The sequence below is a fragment of the Macaca nemestrina genome, chromosome 6 (genome assembly GCF_043159975.1).
Source record: "Macaca nemestrina isolate mMacNem1 chromosome 6, mMacNem.hap1, whole genome shotgun sequence".
NCBI lineage: Eukaryota > Metazoa > Chordata > Mammalia > Primates > Cercopithecidae > Macaca > Macaca nemestrina.
The window spans coordinates 53,941,529-53,960,806 of NC_092130.1; the positions used below are offsets into that span (position 1 = coordinate 53,941,529).

General features: G+C 42.9%; 1 protein-coding gene across 7 annotated transcripts in view; it reads right to left on the bottom strand.

Annotated features, from left to right (window-relative positions):
- GRAMD2B (GRAM domain containing 2B) overlaps positions 1-19,278 on the bottom strand; it is a 121,861-nt gene that overhangs the window by 32,040 nt on the left and 70,543 nt on the right. For 4 of the 7 annotated variants that reach the window (XM_011710134.2, XM_011710135.2, XM_011710138.2 and 1 more), the window contains exon 2: positions 1,508-1,627. In XM_011710134.2, the coding sequence (XP_011708436.2) occupies positions 1,508-1,627 (120 nt within the window). Of the gene's footprint in view, positions 1-731; positions 775-1,507; positions 1,628-19,278 lie in introns of all 7 variants that reach the window. The other 3 variants (XM_011710140.3, XM_011710136.3, XM_011710137.2) reach the window with 1 other exon arrangement.

The window sequence follows — 19,278 nt, forward strand, 5'->3', positions numbered from 1 at the left end:
AGTGCTGGGATTACAGGTGTGAGCCACCAGGCCTGGCCCCCTTACATAAAAATTATTAAGCATTTCTGGATAGCAAGAGGGGAGCATTAAACCAAGTGTGGGCCCTTTCCAGTTGCCCAGACCACATGCTCATGAAGTTTAGCAAGCATGCCCTGTGAGAGTGTATTATTATTACTGAAGCCTGGGGAAGTTGGAGTAAAACCAACAGTGTTTTTAAGGTGCCTGCTGTAGTCAGCCAACAGTGGTGAAAGACATGAGAAATAACGTGCCTTGTGCCTTTGTGAAGAGAAGCATTAGGTGAGGCTTTGAGGGGAAACAACTAGAGGAAAAAAAATGGTTAAACTGAGATGCTGGCCAGGTGCAGTGGCTCACGCCTGTAATCCCAGGACTTTGGGAGGCCGAGGCCAGTGGATCACCTGAAGTCAGGAGTTCAAGACCAGCCCGGTCAACATGGTGAAACCCTGTCTCTATTAAAAGCACAAAAATTAGGTGGGCATGGTGGTGCACGCCTATAGTCCCAGCTACTGGGGTGGCTGAGGGAGGAGAATCGCTTGAACCTGGGAGGCGGAGGTTGCTGTGAGCTAATGTGCCATTGCACTCCAGCCTGGGTGACAGAGCGAGACTCAAAAGATGCTGTTTTGAGATGCCACAAAACAGCATGCAGGAAAGACGGAGAGATAATTGGGAATTAGAGTCAGAAGAGGAAAATTTGGGGAAGAGTTAAGACTTACTCTTGGTCCTGAATGAAGCATAGATTTGGAGAGAAGACATGGGCTGGTAAGCCAGGAAGGAAGCAAAAAGTGGAGTTAATAATCTTTCAGCAGAGACCAAAAGAAGTAGAAGGTAGCAGTTCTAAAAGTTCTAATAATGGTGAAGGACAACAATCATTTCTCTGCTCAGTTTAGATAAACTGCACTCACCCATCACACACTCTTGGTTTAACTGCTATCTTTTGAGTGCCCCAAAGCAACTTTAGTCTCTACCAAACGGTAGTTGGTGCCTCTCAGAATGATGAAGCTACAGCTACACATCTCAAAACCACCTCTCCCCTCCAGCCCCACAACCAAACCGCCCCTCCCTTTTAGTCTGTCACAGGAAACTGGTGGCCTGAAGGGTCCCCGGGATGGCGATTCTTTTCCTTGGCTTTTTCATGGCCCCCAGGAAAATGAGACACCAGGTGGGGCACACCCGAGGCTGGGCAGACACTCCAACCTGGCCAGCCTTCCCAGGTGCTTTCTAAACATATGCCTGAGAGTGGGCCACCCTGGCCTCATCACTTAGCAAAATCAGCGCTTTCAGAAAGGTGCAGATGCTCTGCTGAAGGTTGGGGCAGGAGGGAGAAAAAGATGCTGCCTGGGTATCGGGGAAAAATTCTCATTCTTTCTCAGGAGTATTATTTGTCTATAGTATCAATACATCCTTACTCTAACAAAAAACCCCAGCTCCTCCCATAATGCCCTCTCCCCAAAAGACGAAAGAGAACAAAAAGAGTCAACGGAGGACTCACCGTAGGCTAATGATTTTCTTCTGGTCTGGGGAGTCGGCCTCCACAGATGGGGTAGGGGATTGGGCTGTTGGCGACCTGCAGGCTTTCTTTTTCTCCTCCACACCATTCTCAGCCTCTGAGCTGAAGAAGAAAGGAAAATGGTTCACCTTAGACATTCAGAGAGAGGTAGCTGGAAGGAAAACGATGAAGTAACCTGGTTTTCTAGAGAGTGGAATGATTTTCATTCCCCACTGATAGGCTAGTTAACTTTGACAGCTAGGCCCTTTCCCAATCTCCATTCTAACCCCTTGCCTGGTGCCCCAATGGCAGTAGCTGCAGGTCATACCTGTTTCACTTGTAAATGCCAGACTGTGTGGACTTGCTGGCTCCCAGGTCTGCGTTGCCCAGCTCTGTTCTGCATAGTCTGTGCTGCCCAGCTCTGCTGCTCTGCATAGGCTGTGCTGGGGAAGTCAGATCACCTGGAGGCTGGGAGGGCCCTGCACACGTGCACACGCACACGCACACACGCTCATGTGTGGCCTCCTGCAGGTGTGAGCCTTCCCTCTGGGAACCCCCACCCCTTTTGTTTGCACTTCTCTTATGTCACTTACATGTTGTTTAACCAAGCAGTTCCCTAAGCAATTTACAATCTCTGATCTTTACAACCACCTAGACTAGGTAGGAATTACTACCCCCATTTTATAGATGAGGAATCTGAGGCTCTTGCTATCTTGCCTAAGTTCAGAGAGCTAGCATCTGTCTTACTTGAGATTCAAACTCAGTATGTCTGTCTGCAAAGCCTTTGTGTTCTCTCTCTCCATCCATCCCTCCAACCACCTACTCATCCATTTATCCCCATAACTAACTCTTCAGTGTGAGAGCTCCAGGGTGGGGTGGGAATCTTACTCATCTTTGTCCTAACCACGGGGTCTAGGATAGTGTTGACCTACAGTCATGATCAATAGGCTTTGGAAAAACTAGGTCTGACCTTGGTAAAAGAGAAGGTGGAGGGAAGTAGAGGGGAAGGTGAGTCAAGAGGGTTTGTGCATAGAACCAACAAACAGAGGACAACCAGCATGGGGGATGCAGAAGTGGGCTCCCTCAGTCGGCCGGTGAAGATCTCTTGGGAAGCAGGAGAAACCATTTCCAATGGGAAAGTGGGAAAGGAAGGGATGTTGAAGGAAAAATACAAAATGTTTTTTATGGATCAGAACTTCTTTGGTGTGTCAGCTCAGTAAAACACAAACGATACTTCTGAGGATGTGAGGACTCCACGGAGACTGAGCGTAAAGAAAGACACGTTAAGATCGCATTGCTATGAGAGATTAGCTAATCTTCATTTTCATTTACCACCTATTTGGTATTCTCACCTGGATATGACTGTGCAGGCAGGAAATGCCACTGGATAGTTTAAGCTGCCTGGTTGCTTTGCTGACCACTTTTCACAGCATATGAAAATTGCAGCCTAGGCAAGGAGTCCTATTGTAGTGTCAGAATCAAGGCCAGTATATCTGACAAGGGTATCTAACTAATAACCCCCACAAATGGTTGATACTTTTTTTTTTTTGAGATGGAGTTTCACTCTTGTTGCCCAGACTGGAGTGCAGTGGCACCATCTCAACTCACTGCAACCACTGCCTCCCGGGTTCAAGTGATTCTCCTGCCTGAGTAGCTGGGATTACAGGTGCACGCCACCACGCCTGGCTAATATTTGTATTTTTAGTAGAGACGGGGTTTTGCCATGTTGGCCAGGCTGGTCTCGAACTCCTGACCTCAGGTGATCCACCCACCTTGGTCTCCCAAAGTGCTGGGATTACAGGCGTGAGCCACTGCGCCTGGCCATATGGTTGATGCTCTTAATTCTGTGGTAAGCATTTCTTTTTTCCTAGTAGATACATATCTGAGGACAGAGGCCCAACCTTCTATTTCTTCAATTCTTCTCAAAGTACTTAAAACAGTTACATACATTAAAAGGGCTTAGTCCATAACAGAATTGCATTATGTGACAAAGGTACATGGAAGGCCAAGGTCTTGAAATATTATTAGGAAAACCCTGTTTTGGTTTACATAATAATTGGACTTTATTAAACTCAACACCATGTTTAATTTGTGGACTCAAAGAATTTTAGAATAGTTAAGAGGCCTTAAAGCACATCTCTGGCTTTTTTCTCTTCCCCCAAAACACACACACATTATCTCTCTTCTTCAACAGATTCAGGCAGAAATCTACTTGAGAAGCCCTCTTTAAGTAGAGACTGGGTATAGAACTTCAATAATCCATCTCAACATTTATTCAGATATTTACTGGATTTTATGCAGGATCAGATGAAGACTTAGAGGGAGAGCCAGAGCTGTCCTGTACAGCATCTTTGTGTACAGAGAGCCACTCCACAAAAGGTGCTCCTGGCAGAGATAAGGTGCTCCTTGCTCTGGGCAGAAACAACCCAGCACCAACGTCAGAAGGCAGCAAAACTGAGGCTGGATTTCAGTCCCTCTTTGCCCCTGACCCATCTTGGTCAGGCTTTTGTGTGCAGTGCAGGTGACTAAGTGCTTAACCACATGAGGTGGTCCTGTTTTGGGACTCAGCTTAGCACTGAAAAGATTACAGTGCATGCCTCTAGATTGTCCTACTCAAACAATGTCTTTCAAGGATGGAACATACAGTTGTACTCAAAGTAGCTTTTTTCTACATACTCTCCACTTTATTTCTCCTTCAGCTTGTGTTTTGTCTTCAGCACTGGTTCTCTCCTGGAAGGTTCTAGCCAGGGGGCATATCCTCCACATTGCCTAAAAGTCTCTATGCTGCCTGCTGATTTTATAACTCACTAGGCATCGAATTAATTCATACCTTGTACTGGTACCTTTTCTCCCAAAAATCTTAGTTATCCAGCACTAGACTCAGTTCCTCAAAGGCAGGGAATGTCTGGTTTTTTTTTTCCACGGCACTCAGCTCAGCATTTGCTCACAGTGGTCATTTATAGGTTGAATGATATGGATTAATTATGTAGTATCTCGAAGAGGAAGCGAAATTCACCTACGGGTCAATTCGATCTTAGGTTTTTGCTTACTTAAAGATGCTACAGGCTCAAGCAAGTTAATTCCTCACACAGGCAAGATTATTCCTGCAAGCGTCCCTTGCCTTGGAGGTCTCGTCAGCAGCAGACTGAAACTATGTAGAATTCAAGCAGCAGAGGCTAGCGTGTGTTTGAGTGAGCAGTGTGGGAGGGGAAATGGAATGCTTCCTCAAGGCCTTTTGGAAACTTTGAAGTCAATGAAGCTGAATCAGGCCTCTCAGCAACTGTAAAGTTACGGTCAATGAAGCTGAACAGGTTTCATTTAAATCATGAAAATAAGGAAATCAGGTTTTATTTATTTTTTAACCAGAAGACAAAGCCCTGTTACGGACTTTGACTAAAAGAGTCAACTGAAAAAACAAACCAAAACAACCAATCCACCTATTTCAACAGATATTTACTGGACTGGTCCCTGCTGTCAGGGTGCTCAGAGCTTTGTAGGTAAGACAGGTAAGTGAGCTGGCAGTTGTTAAGTACCCATAGAAGGAGTAGAAGATGCTGGAGACACAGGACCAACCTTCACTTGACCTTGGCAGGTTATTTCTCCTCCCATCTCCAACCCACTTTGAGCATCAGTTATGGTCCCTGCCTGAAAGGTTTTTAGTAGAAATTTGAAAGCAGTGAGATAGTCATGCTTATAATAACGAAACCTGACTTCACCTATTAGGGGACAGCATTTTTATTTTTATTTATTTATTTTTTTGAGATGGAATTTCACTCTTGTCATCCAGGCTGGAGTGCAATGGCGTGATCTCCGCTCACTGCAACCTCCACCTCCTGGGTTCAAGTGATTCTCCTGCCTCAGCCTCCTGAGTAGCTGGGATTACAGGTGCCTGCCACCATGCCTGGCTAATTTTTGTATTTGCAGTAGAGACGGGGTTTCACCATGTTGGCCAGGCTGGTCTTGAACTCCTGGTCTCAAGTGATTTGCCCGCTTCGGCCTCCCAAAGTGCTGGGATTACAAAGCATAAGCCACCATGCCCGGCCAGGGAAAGCATTTTTATTACTGGCTAGGAAAACCTTGTTTCAATAAAACACTGCCACACACTGTTACACAATATATAAATACAAAAACAGGTTGTACAATCCCTATCAATCATCTAATATTTGTCACTTCCCAGACCTCATTAGTTTGATGATGACTTAAATTTGGATTTCACAATTTTTCAGAATTAGAACTCTAATGTGGAGGCAACCATCATTCCTCCTGGAGATAGTATCTGTGAGTTTCAGGTAAACTCAATATGCCTTTCTCTTGTCACATCACTGGCCCTTTGCCCCTCCTGCTGGGAATGTATTGTATTCAGGCACCATCACATGCAAGTCCAAGTAAATAAGTAGCTGAGGGCAGAAGTTATGATTAAGCTGTGTCTCAGGTGAAGGAAAACAAGTGTTACACTATGGTTCAGTCCAAGAAGGTATGTTCCCTTCTACTTACAGTGGTGAGTCCCTGTGTTTGAGTCTACTTACATGTTAATCTAAGCTAAAGGCATAAAAATATGTCACTAAGCTTCCTTATGGTAGCAGAAGTAGAGGTAGTTTTATATCTACCATTATTTTTTAAGAAGTCTCTGATCATTTTAAAGCCACAGTCTTGACCAACAAAGGTTTAGAAGAGTCTTGAAGATAGGATATGTCTCATCAGAGGGTCTTCATAGAATAAATTCCTGGAAATGGGATTGTTGTGGTCATGGGTGGGTCTCTGAAAGTAGAGTGTTGCTGAAACCCTGTAGTGAAAACCAGGTTGGCATCTGGATTCACCAAGATCTGGGGCCTCATAGGCGTTTGTTTTCAGAGGGCTGCCTGCTCAGTGGCTCCGTGGCTGGCAGACACTCTTTGGAAAGCAAAGAGCTGGGCTATAGAGATGGAAGAGGGCTGGACAGCAGCCATAGTACAAATAAAGAGAGGCCTCACAGGGACCAAAAGAAGGAAATAGAATGGAGTGTGGAAGTACAAGAGTGAGCAATGGAGACAGGATGGCTGGGAAACCCTTTAGCTTCTCCAATTTCATAAACTCGGAATCTCCCAAATTAGATTTTTATAAGTCAAGAAGAATGACCTTCCATTTACAATTCTGATACATATATTTTTGTTTGGACAACCATACATTTCATTTATCTATCTACATATTTATTTCTGAATAGGCACTATAAGCATAAGTATAAAATTTAAAAGTTACAAATAGAAAAACAAATTTCTTTTTACCCCTGTTTCATGGTGACTCAGTTTCTCTCCACAAAGGCACCTGCTCTTCCCAGCAACTTGTGTGTCCTTCCTGGGAGAGTCTGTGCACATATCAGCATGTGCATTTTTGAAGTACAAAGGATAGATAGCATGCTATTCTACGCCTTGCTTTTTTTTTTTTTTTTTTTTTACTTATTGTATCTTGGTGCTCTTTCCCTGTCAGTACCTATAGATCTTCCTCATACTTTTTAAATGACTGCATAAAGTTCCATTGTGAGGATGAACTGTTATTTTACCAGTTCCTTATTGACGGGGCATGTAGGTGGATTCCAGTCTTTTGCAAATACTAACAACATTGCACAAATGTCCTTATATGTTTATAACGTGTGAATAATTTTCTGGAAATGGAACTGCTGCATCAAAAGGTATATGATAGAAAAAACGTTACAGCTATTGCCAAATTGCCCTCAGTAGACATTTTGTGATTCACACCCAAATATACAACAGTGTTTATGTCTTCTCACTAATAAAGTGTTAGCCTTAAAAATATACATATTTTGAAGTACCTAATAGCTGGCACACAAAATAACAATAATCATTTTAATCATGACTAGTGCTAAACTTTTTGATCTTTGCAAATGTAAAAGGCTAAAAAATATTCCACTACAGTTTTCATTTGCATTTTCTTCTTAAGAGTAAAGCTGAGTGTGTTTCCATATATCTAAGCGCTTATTAAAATTTTTCTTGTTTTGTGAATTAGTTGTTTGTATGTACATTTTGCCAATTTATCTAATGGTTTGCTGTCACTCAGGCTGGAGTGCAGTACAGTAGCACAATCTCAGCTCACTGCAACCTCTGCCTCCCAGGTTCAAGTGATTTTCTTGTCTCAGCCTCCTGGGTAGCTGGGATTACAGCTCAGGGGTTTGTGATTGTGCCACCGCACTTTACCCTGGGTGACAGAGTGAGACCCTGTCTCAACAACAAAAAATGGCAGCTACTGAGGAGGCAGATAGGGGATGGGAGAGGTGGGATGGAGATCATTATACAATTTTAATGAGTTATGGTATTTTGGTAAGCATTTAAACAATTTTAAAAGTTTTATTCATATCCTTGTAGCAAAGATGTAAGGTACAGAGTGGATAATAAAAATCAGTGGATTTACTATCTTCAAATGTTTGAACTCTTACTATGTGTAAAACCTCATAGCAGATTTTATGTTCTCAAAGGACTTAGGCTTTACTGGGAACTTAAGTTTAGTACATAAAAAAAGAACAAAACATGTTGTAAAGGATATTGTGTCATAAAGAAGGTGTCTAAGGAATTCAGAAACCTCTTCTAATTGTAAAGAGGAGACTCAGAGAAGTTGTGTGGAAGAAATAAGCATGACACCCTTGTGTGTGGGGAGGGCACCATGTCTTTTCTAGTTAAGTAGAAAAATATTATAGCTGTCAGAAATATATTTCAGTACGAGAAATGTAAATTATATTTCTATTTGTTGTATAAAACAGTAAAAATAAAACAGCCCTTTGGATTGGAGACATCAAAACTTTCATTACTGCATCACAGCCGTCGGTGCCACCTCTCTGCCCGAAGAAATGCTGTAGGTATACAATGATTATTGTGGAAGGATTGAGATTTGAGCTGGATACATACAATTTGGACTCATAGAGATGCCATAAGGTCACGAGAAACACAAGGAAAGGCAGAAGCAAAATGTGCAGACAAGGAAAAGTCACTCTCACAAGGAAATCCAGTAGTTTTTTTTTTTTTTCCCTGAAGTACAGGCAGCAGGAAGAAGCAGAAATTAAGTGGTGAAGTTTGACTCCTAACGAGAGAAGGCTACTTTTAGACTTCATTTGACTGGTGGCAGGTATTAATTGAAGATTTTTAAACAGAAGGAATGAAATGACAAGATATTAAATGCCCACCTTTTATACATTATGGACCTGATGAGCTATGGGCTTCTGGAGGACTATATTCCTATTTGTACAAGAACAAGGGAGGGTGGAAGCTGGAGACGAGAGAAAACAGAAAGGCAGGTAGGGAGGTGAATCTGAAGGCAAGAAGCAGACACTGCATTGGAGGGACAATCCAGAGATAACATTGGAATGATTAGGGAGAGCATGCAATGGAGAGGAACATCTGAGAACACCAAGATTATCTGGGGGATGGAGAGGATGGCATTGCCACTAACAGTTACAGAGAACCCAAGAGAAATTGTAGTTTGGTGGGAAGGATTTTGTAAATTTAGTTTTAGACATAATAGATGTTATATTGATAGCAGGTAGAAAACTGTATCTAAAAAAACCAAAAGAGCCCCAAATATGTCAACAATAAAAAGAATATCCGATTTTGCAGAGAAGGGGTTCTGCCAGTTTGGAAACTAATTCCATTGAGTCTCAAGCACACTGCTGTAGCAAAAATGAATACCTAAACACCAGCAGCAATAGCAGTGCTAGAGAAATGGTTTAGCAGAGGCCACCATCTGGCTCCAGTACCCTCTTTAATATGGTCTCAAAGAAGACCCCTCTGTTCTTATGAAAGTGGACAAGTCATTGTCCCATGAACAATTGTGTGATTCATTCCTGCCTCTGTATCTATTCCTAATTCTGTTTTCCTAAAATATTATGTCTCTTTGAAAGCCTAAGGCAACTCATTTAACTCCAAAAAGCAATTAATTGTTAAGATTCTCATTCTGGAGAGACAGAAACCCAACTCAAACTAGCTTATGTTTTTTTAAAAAAGTAACCAAACAGCCCCCAAGGGTTTTTGTCACTGCTTTAAGATGAAGTCAACAGTGGAGAGTGGGTGCAGCTGCAGTGATTTCCCTTCCACCCTTGGAATGCACAGCAATGATCTCTAGGATCTTCCTCTCCAAGACTTCTGGGACATCAATGTGCAATTCATCCTCCTGAGACACCGCCTCCATTATGTCATGCTCCAGAGTCAACAATGGCTTTCTATTGAGCACCAGATCGAGGTATCTGGACACAAGCCAAGACCCTCCAGTTTTGCAATCTCCCTCTGCTTTTCAAAAGGAATTCTCTGTTCCAGCCATGTTGGTCTTCTTACCTTGGCTGTACTTATATCATGTTCTGTCCTTCCTCTATGCATTGATTCTCAGTCCTCTGCTCCCTCCTCTCTACACACAGGAACCAATCATACCAGACTCTGAACAAATCCAATTACATCCCCACTTTGATACTGACCTCCATCTCTTTATTATCAATAATATAAGAAATTCTGCAATTAATACTTATTGCCTAGACATCTATTTGCAATACAGGAAAACAATTAGCATTTTAAAAAGGGCTTGGGCTTAAATTTTATCTCAAAACCTATCTCATGAACTCCTTCCCAAGTGTGGTTGACAAGTTTTGGAAGAGCGGGTGGGAGCAAGAGAAAAAGGTCAGTCTTTTCATTTTCCCCACTGCTGAATTGGCATTGTGTGCAAACTTATTTTTTTCAAACTGATTAGTAGTTAGATGAGCAATAATTTGAAACCATATGGAAACTTGAAAAGACTGTCTTCATCAAACTGACTTCACAGCAGTAGCGTTTTGAGGCCAAGCACAGTTGGAAAATAACAAAGTAAATTATAAAATGCAGCAAGGAGGTAGCAATGGACTTTCCTAGTTTCCAGCCAAGGAAGATTGATGCTGCTGATAGTGAATTCTCTTTTGCTATTTACAGCCTGAGTACATGAATGCTATTTTGCATTGCATAATACTACCGAACTTTCTAAAAACATATACTGAATATATCTCCTCCAAACTAGACTATAACCTTTTTAGGGGCAGAGACTTTAAGCATTTTTTTTTGAATTTCTGTCTTCATTCCTTTTTTTTTTTTTTTTTTTAAGATGGAGTCTTGCTCTGTTGCCCAGGCTAGAGTGCAGTAGTGTGATCTTGGCTCACTGCAACCTCCACCTCCTGGATTCAAACAATTCTCCTGTCTCAGCCTCCTCAATAGCTGGGATTACAGGCGTGTGCCACAATGCCCAGTTAATTTTTGTATTTTTAATAGAGACAGAATTTCACCATGTTGGCCAGGCTGGTCTCAAACTCCTGACCTCAGGTGATCCGCCCACCTTGGCCTCATATCTTCATTCCTTTTTGAAGCTCTTCTCCAGTAGCAGTTGGATGTCACAATGAACCACTTTAATATACCTAAGATATATTAGAGGACATCTATTTGATTAAGGTTTTTGTCCTGAAGACTGTGTTTAGGAAAGAATTAGTTTTAAATTAGTTTTAAAGTCCAGAAAAACATATTTAGGGAAAATGAAAATTTTCTTTTTTTTTTTTTTTTTTTTGAGACGGAGTCTCGCTCTGTCGCCCAGCCCAGGCTGGAGTGCAGTGGCGCGATCTCGGCTCACTGCAAGCTCCGCCTCCCGGGTTCACGCCATTCTCCTGCCTCAGCCTCCCGAGTAGCTGGGACTACAGGTGCCCACAACCGCGCCCGGCTAATTTTTTTTTATATTTTTAGTAGAGACGGGGTTTCACCGTGGTCTCGATCTCCTGACCTTGTGATCCGCCCGCCTCGGCCTCCCAAAGTGCTGGGATTACAGGCGTGAGCCACTGCGCCCAGCTGGGAAAATGAAAATTTTCATTACTCAGTGAGGTCTATCATAAAGGAGACCAATTTGGAACCTCACTTTAAAGGAACAGAAGATCAAAGAGAACAAAACTATGAGGATGAGAACTTCAAGCAAGAGTCATAAAAGGTTCTATTACTAGTATACAAAGGAGGAGAAAGGAAAGAACTGACTTATATATCAGGAATGCCAAGGAGAAGTGGTATCTGTAGCACGAGAACTGCCAGGAGAGTAGAATGATAAGGAATAGAGTGGCTGAGGGGCTAGACTTACTGATGGACGGATAATGGTGCTTCTGAATTTAGGATGGAATAACAGGCCCTGCCATGGTTTCCTGAGATGTGACAGTTTATGAAGCTGATACTTATGAGAAAATTATTGTCAGGCCGGGCGCGGTGGCTCAAGCCTGTAATCCCAGCACTTTGGGAGGCCGAGGCGGGTGGATCACGAGGTCAGGAGATCGAGACCATCCTGGCTAACACGGTGAAACCCCGTCTCTACTAAAAATACAAAAAACTAGCTGGGCGTGGTGGCCGGCGCCTGTAGTCCCAGCTACTCGGAGGCTGAGGCAGGAGAATGGCGTGAACCCGGGAGACGGAGCTTGCAGTGAGCTGAGATCCGGCCACTGCACTCCAGCCTGGGCGACACAGCGAGACTCCGTCTCAAAAAAAAAAAAAAAAAAAAAAAGAAAATTATTGTCTATCTTTTGATAGACGGGTATTGCAAGAGAGTAATGTCAGGGAAACCGGGTGCTATGGTCTGAATGTTTGTGTCCACCAAATATTGATATGTTGAAATTCTAACCCCTAAGGTGAAGGCATTAGGATGTGGGGCTTTTGGGAGGTGATTAGATTATGAGGGTAGAGCCCTCATGAATGGGATTAATGCCCTTGTAAGGAGCTCATTAGTCCCTTCCACCACATGAGGATCCAACAAAATATAGCCATCCCTGAAACAGCAAATATGTCCTCACCAGATACTGAATTTGCTGATGACTTCATCTTGAACTTCCAGCCTCCAAAACCATGAGAAATAAATTTCTGTTGTTTACAAGAATGTCAATCCATTTGCATTGCTATAGAGGAATACCTAAGACTGGGTAATTTATAAAGAAAAGAGGTTTAATTGGTTCACAGTTCTGCAGGCTATCTAGGAAGCATAGTGCCGGCATCTCCTTCTGGTCAGGACCTCAGGGAGCTTACAATCGTGGTGGAAGGCGAAGGCACATCCCATGGTGAGAGTGGGAGCAACAGAGAGAAGGGGAAGTCCAAGACTCTTTCAAAAAAACTAGATCTTATATGAACTGAGTGAGAACTCACTCATCACCAAGGGGATGGTGTGAACCCATTTGTGAGGGAACCACTACCGTGATCCAATCATCTTCCACCAGGTCCCACCTCTGACACTGGGAATCACATTGGAACATGAGATTTGGAGGGGACAAACATCCAAACCATATCGTTCTGCCCCTGGCCCCTCACATCTCATCCTCACATTGCAAAATACAATCGTACTTTCCCCAAAGTCCCCAAAAGTCTTAACTTGTTCCAGCATCAAGTCTAAAGTCCTAAGTCTCATATGAGACTCATCTCCTACCACTGATGAGCCTGTAAAATAAAAAAAGTTATGTACTTCCAAGATACAATGGTGATACAGGCACTGGATAAACATTCCCATTCCAGAAAGGAGAAGTCAGCCAAAAGAAAGGGGAAGTAGGCCCTACACAAGTCTGAAACCCAGCAAGGCAGTCATTAAGTCTTAAAGCTCCAAAACGATCTCTTTTGAGATTGCTTACACTATGCTTCCTGTATAGCCTGCAGAACTATGAACCAATTAAAGCTCTTTTCTTTATAAATTACCCAGTGTCAGGTACTCTTTCATAGCAATGCAAATGGACTAACATACTTGTAAACAACAGAAATTTCTTTCTCATGGTTTTGGAGGCTGGAAGTTCAAGACCAAGTCACAGAGCTCACTGGTGCAAGGAGTGAGCTCCCAAGGCCTTGGGCAGTTCTGTCTCTGCAGCTTTGCAGGGTGCAGCCTCTCTGGCTGCTCTCACAGGTTGGAGTTGAGCGCCTGTGGGTTTACCAGATATAGGGTGCAAGCTGCCAGAGGCTCTACCATTCCGGGGTCTGGAGGACAGTGGCTCCCTTCCTACAGTTCCACTAGGCAGTGCCCCAGTGGGCACTCTGTGTGGGGGCACAACCCCACATTTCCCCTCAGCACTGCCCTTGTAGAGTTTTTGTGTTGGCTACGCTGCATGATAGGCTTCTGCCTGGGCATGTAGGCCTTCTGATATATCCTCTGAAATCTAGGTGGAAGTCGTCAAGCCTTCTTCACTCTTGCATTCTGTGTGCCTGCAGGATTAGCACCACATGGAAGCCGTGAAGGCTTATAGCTTGCACCCTATGGAGTGGTAGCCAGAGCTGTACCTGGGTCCCTTTGAGCTGAGGCTAGAGCCAGACTGGCCGGGACACAGGGAGCAACATTTTTTTTTTTTTTTTTTTTTTGCAGCAGGCTGAATGGACTGACACTAGTTTTAGAGGTTCTCTTCTAGGACACAGAATGAATGAGGACCAGGTGATAGGTGAGAAAGGAAATGGGATGAGTCAGAAATGATAACCCAGAGAGGCATTGCTAGTCAACTTCACAGCAGAATGTTTCGTTATGTTAATACAAATTCCCCTTGAATTACACTTCAAATCTCTTGTCTGACCTTACAAAAATTATATTTATGCTAATATGCTAATAAATTTTATCCAGAGAGAGAGAGAGAGAGAGAGAGAGAGAGAGAGGGAGAGAATATATTATGCTAGAAATACATGTATGTCGTCAGAAGAGAATTTTTTACCTATTAATAGTGCAATAACATTTTAGGTTAAAACAGACAAAAACCAGGGCCATTAGAAGCCGACTTAGAAGAGAGAAATGTTTGCTTTTGTTTTGAGACACCCCTCTCCACCCCCGTGGAGACGAGCTGTGCTCCTCTGGCCCTCAGCTAAGCCCCTGAAAGAAGAGCTGCCTCTTGCCACCCTGGCATTTGTGATGACTATAGCTCTTTCTTTCCTCTTATACCCTTCATTTCCTGTAACTCTGTCTTCTGTTTCATGTAGGAGGAAAAAAAAAAGGTATCAAAAGCCAGAGAGAGCTTAAAAGACCAAGTACATGGGCGTTGTAGCAGAGTTAAAAGTTACTACGGGGGTCCAAAATAGTTCCAGAACCTGTGCCTTTGTTTCTCCCTCACTCAAACTCCGCATTGCTACTTCCTCAGTCTCCTGTGTTCTGATCTTACAGTGCAGAGCCGCACACATATGAGGACAGACTAGGGTGTTCACAGGATGTGACATACAGGACTTTCCCAGAGGCCAGGTTCAGGTCTCAGGCCATATCCCACCAAGTGAATCAACACGGGCGTCAGCAGCACATGTGAAAATTCTCTTTGCTTAAATGCCAAGTATTATGAAAGCGAAGGATTCTTTTTCTAATAAAAAATTAATGGGACTCAACTTCTAGAGAAGAAAGACATTGTCACTTTAAAAAGGTGGAATATATCTATATATTGGTGAAAGCAGTTTTATGTAAAAGGCTTTGGTTTAACCCAGACACCCTCAAATGAGACACACGTAAGGAAAAAGAAGTTCACGATATCCCATGGCAAAAAATAAAAGAGAGTGTAGTTTTAGTTATTTCAGATTGCGAGGTTTCAAAGGTGTTAACCTACCAAGAATGCAAATGTCTCATATCTGTATTTGGCTTTCCCTAGAATGTATACATGTGGTTTGTCATGTTAGTGTCAACAATATAGAATTATTCCATATTGTTATGTAAAAATATATTATACATGATTTTAATTATTACAAGTATCAACATAGGAAATAATTGTGGAACTAGTGATAACTCTTCACTGCTGTTAAAATGTTTACCCTAATATCTTAAATATAGCTAACTTTTATGGGATAGAATAATTAGATTGAATCTAATTTGTACATGACAGTTAGTACCTCTTTCAAGGAAATAAGCAGTGGATCTAAAAGATTTTAATTTTATATTTGACATCTTTATTTACTGTCCTTAATTTCTCCCACCATAAATATGCATTTTCTCTATCTGCACTTTAAACGTGTTGCTTTGGAAAACACATCTCTGACTCTTCCCTCTTCCTTGCCACTCCTTTCTACTGGATTTCTTGAATGACTTTATATTTACATGGTGCTTTGCCATTCAAGGAGCATTCATACCCATGACAGCACGATACCACACTAACCCTCACGCGGGCATGTAAGCAGGCATGTTAGACAGATGTTTGAGGCAGGCATGTAAGATAGGTGTTATCCACATTTCACAAATAGGGAAACAAAAATGAGTTCATTGAGGGCCCACACAACTCCAGTCTTGGTGACTGAAGCCTCTATTACTCGCATACTATGACCAGCCTTCTCTTTCCAAGCCCGGCCAGACACCAAGACCTGTAGATTTACCTTCTTAATATTTTCCAGTTAAGTCCCCTCTTTTTCTTTCCCTCATTTAGTTGACTTAGCTAGGGTCCTCAATGCCTCCTGCCTGGACCACTATACCTCCCTACCTCATTTGAGTTATATGTGACCTCTCCTCCTTCCATCTGTATGGAAGATCACTTTGCTCTGTGATCTTTGCAAAGCCCAAATATGATCACATCATTCCTTCTCCTCCTTTAAAACCCCTTTGGCTCTCTGTTGCCTACAGGATAAAGCTGAAGATGAGTACAGCAAACAGGTCCTCTGCAATGTGAAGCCTCCCTTTCTGGCTTTGAACCTCTTGTCATGCTGCCCCCAAGCACCCTCCTCTTGAGCTGCCGTGCCTTCTCTGTGGTCCCTTGCACGCACTGCTTATCTTTCAAGATATAGCTCTTGCTGGGGTTACCTCATACCTGGCGACTTCCCCAACCCCCTCTGGGTCCTAAGGACTGACCTCTTCTTCTTTGTGCTCCTTTCCAGTACCCTGTGACTGTCATGGAAACTGTATCACTTTAGTATATGGTTTGTTTAAAAATTACAAATGGGGTCAGGTGCTGTGGCTCACACCTGTAATCCCAGCACTTTGGAAGGCTGAGGCGGGTGGGTTACTTGAGGTTAGGAGTTTGAGACCAGCCTGGTCAGTGAAACCCTCTCTCTACTAAAAATACAAACATTAGCTGGGTGTGGTGGTGCATGCCTGTAATCCCAACTACTCAAGAGGCTGAGGCCAAAGAATTGCTTGAACCTGGGAGGCGGAGGTTGCAGTAAGTCAAGATCATGCCACACTGTATTCCAACCTGGGCAACAGAGTGAGACTCTGTCTCAAAAAAAAAAAAAAAAAAAAAATTATAAATGGGCTACTGTTTACTTGTCTTTGCCCTGCTTTGACCATATGCCTCTGGAGGGCAGGATCCTGGTCTTGTCACATCTCTGTATCCCCACAAAGGGGTTCAATTCGTTTACCTTAAGGACTTCATGTTCCTTAAACCAGCTCCAAAGGCCAGGCTTTCTGATTTCTAGCCCAGAGCCCATTTTGGCTACACCAGACAGTATAGATAGCAATAGGAATGGATGTACTTCACTTGGAATTCCTGGGTTTGGGAAAACTGGCATGGGAAAGGCCAGGAGTTTTCTGCTGGGGTTTGGATCCTGTTCTGGAACAACCCCCCATAGTTCAGTAGACTAAACTACTGAGGATGCTTTTGGTGAGGCAACAGCCTGCCCTTCCAATACCTTCAGACAAACATTAGACAGATGGATCCTGTGAAGGTTATGGCTAAAGAAGGAACATTTCCATCGAGGGAGCTTTATCATTTCTTCCCACAAAACTAGGTGAAAGGTAGTGGAGTCTGCCTGGTTACTGAGGCCAAATGATCTCATAATTACTGCTGGGAGGGGCCACCATGCCTGAGTTTGCTTTACTTTGCTAGAGTTGAAAGGGCAATGCTTAGATATTAGATTCCAAGAAATGGAAAGAAAACAGGATTGCTTTCCTTCGTTTTATGCCTTCTTGGAAATGGAGAAGGTTCCAGGAGAATAATCTGTACTCCATGGTCTGTGGCTTCCTAAGAGTAGCTCACGTCCCAGTTTCTGGGAGTGGCATCTTCATAAGGATGTTTATCATATTTCAGTGTCTTAGTAAGGGCCCTGGTTTCCTCGCCTCCACACCAGATCCTCCTCTCACAGCCTGCGTCACAGAGCTGCTCTCTGTCACACCTTAGTCAAATTGAGAACACACAGAGGTTTTTTTTTGTTGTTGTTGTTGTTAAATTTTTAAAAGCTTGGGGAATGTATGCATTTTCTACATGACCAATGAAGCTAGGCATTGTTGATAAGAGAAGCAGTGAATGTTTTAAAATCAGTCATGGTTATTGCTGGATTTTATTAGAAACACTCAGACTGGTCTAGTTTTGGGGGGTTAATATGAAATTTACAGCACAGCTGAGTGAATAAGGGTACCCACTTATTTTCATAAATGATTTTTAAAGTTTTAAACCACTTACTATGAACATTTTATAACACATAAAACATGTACAAAGTAGACAGAATAGTATAAACAAGGCGATCTTGTTTCATCTTTATACCTGTAGCCCACCACTCCTACCTCCTATTGGTTTTGAGACAAATCCCAGACCGTATTATCTTTTCATCTGTAATTATTGCAGTGTATAACTCTAGAAGATAAAGATACTTTGAAAAAATAAACACAATACCAACATCAAACCTTAAGACAAAATTGTAATTGATTTTTTAGAAATGAGTGAAATATGGCTGTTTTTCAGGGAAACTATTAGCACGACATAGTAGTATTTAGGATTAGAGTGGACTAAAGCATCTCTAGGCACACTGTTGGGTATCTGGTTACCCAGTGGGGGACTTGGGAGAGTTCCTGTTCTCACACTAGCCCACATGGCTCTTGCTAGCACAGCACTAGGAGCTACCTACTTTGACATCACCAGGTACCAGCATCCCTTTTTTCTTGCCCTTCCTGCTCTGGCTGTCCTGAAGAGAGGAAAAAATGGAAATGCCATTCCCCAGTCTCAACACCCAAGTCGGATTCAGCTTGAAGCTGAAGAAGAGAGATTTCCAATGACACGAATCAGCATGAAAGGAATTATGGCTGTGAACAGAATGTATCGAAGTGGGTATGTGTCCATGACTCTAGGTGGGATGATGGAGCCACTCTGCATCCTGTCTGTGCCTCAGGCTGCAGCTGCTCCTCTTTAATCTGCCCTCCCACCCCCTCCTCATCCCCCCAACCCCCCCACCACATACCCAAGAGACAGTGAGAGAAACGTGAGCAGCAGCAGACACAGGGGGTGATGTGACAGCCAGGCTGCCCACTTCCTCTGGCCCATCAATACTTTGTGTCAGCAAGTCCTCAGGCTGTGCTGGCCCTCAGGATTATCTGGGTTTTTCATATGAAAAAAAGCTCAACATCACTGATCATTAGAGAAATACAAATCAAAACCACAACGAGATACCATCTCACACCAGTCAGAATGGCGATTATTAAAAAGTGAAGAAAAAACAGATGCTGGCAAGGCTGCAGAGAAAAAAGAATGCTTTTACACTGCTGGTGGGAGTGTAAATTAGTCCAATCATTGTGGAAGACAGTATGGCGATTCCTCAAAGACTTAGAAGCAGAAACACCATTTGATCCAGTAACCCCATTACTGAGTATGTACCCAAAGGAATAGAAATCATTCTATTATAAAGATACAGGCACAAGTATGTTCACTGCAGCACTATTTACAATAGCAAAGTCATGGAATCAACCCAAATGCCCATCAATGATAGACTGGATAAAGAAAATGTGGTACATTATACACCATGGAATACTATGCAGCCATAAAAAAGACTGAGATCATGTCCTTTGCACGGACATGGATGGAGCTGGAAGCCACAATTCTCAGCCAACTAATGCAGGAAAAGAAAATTAAA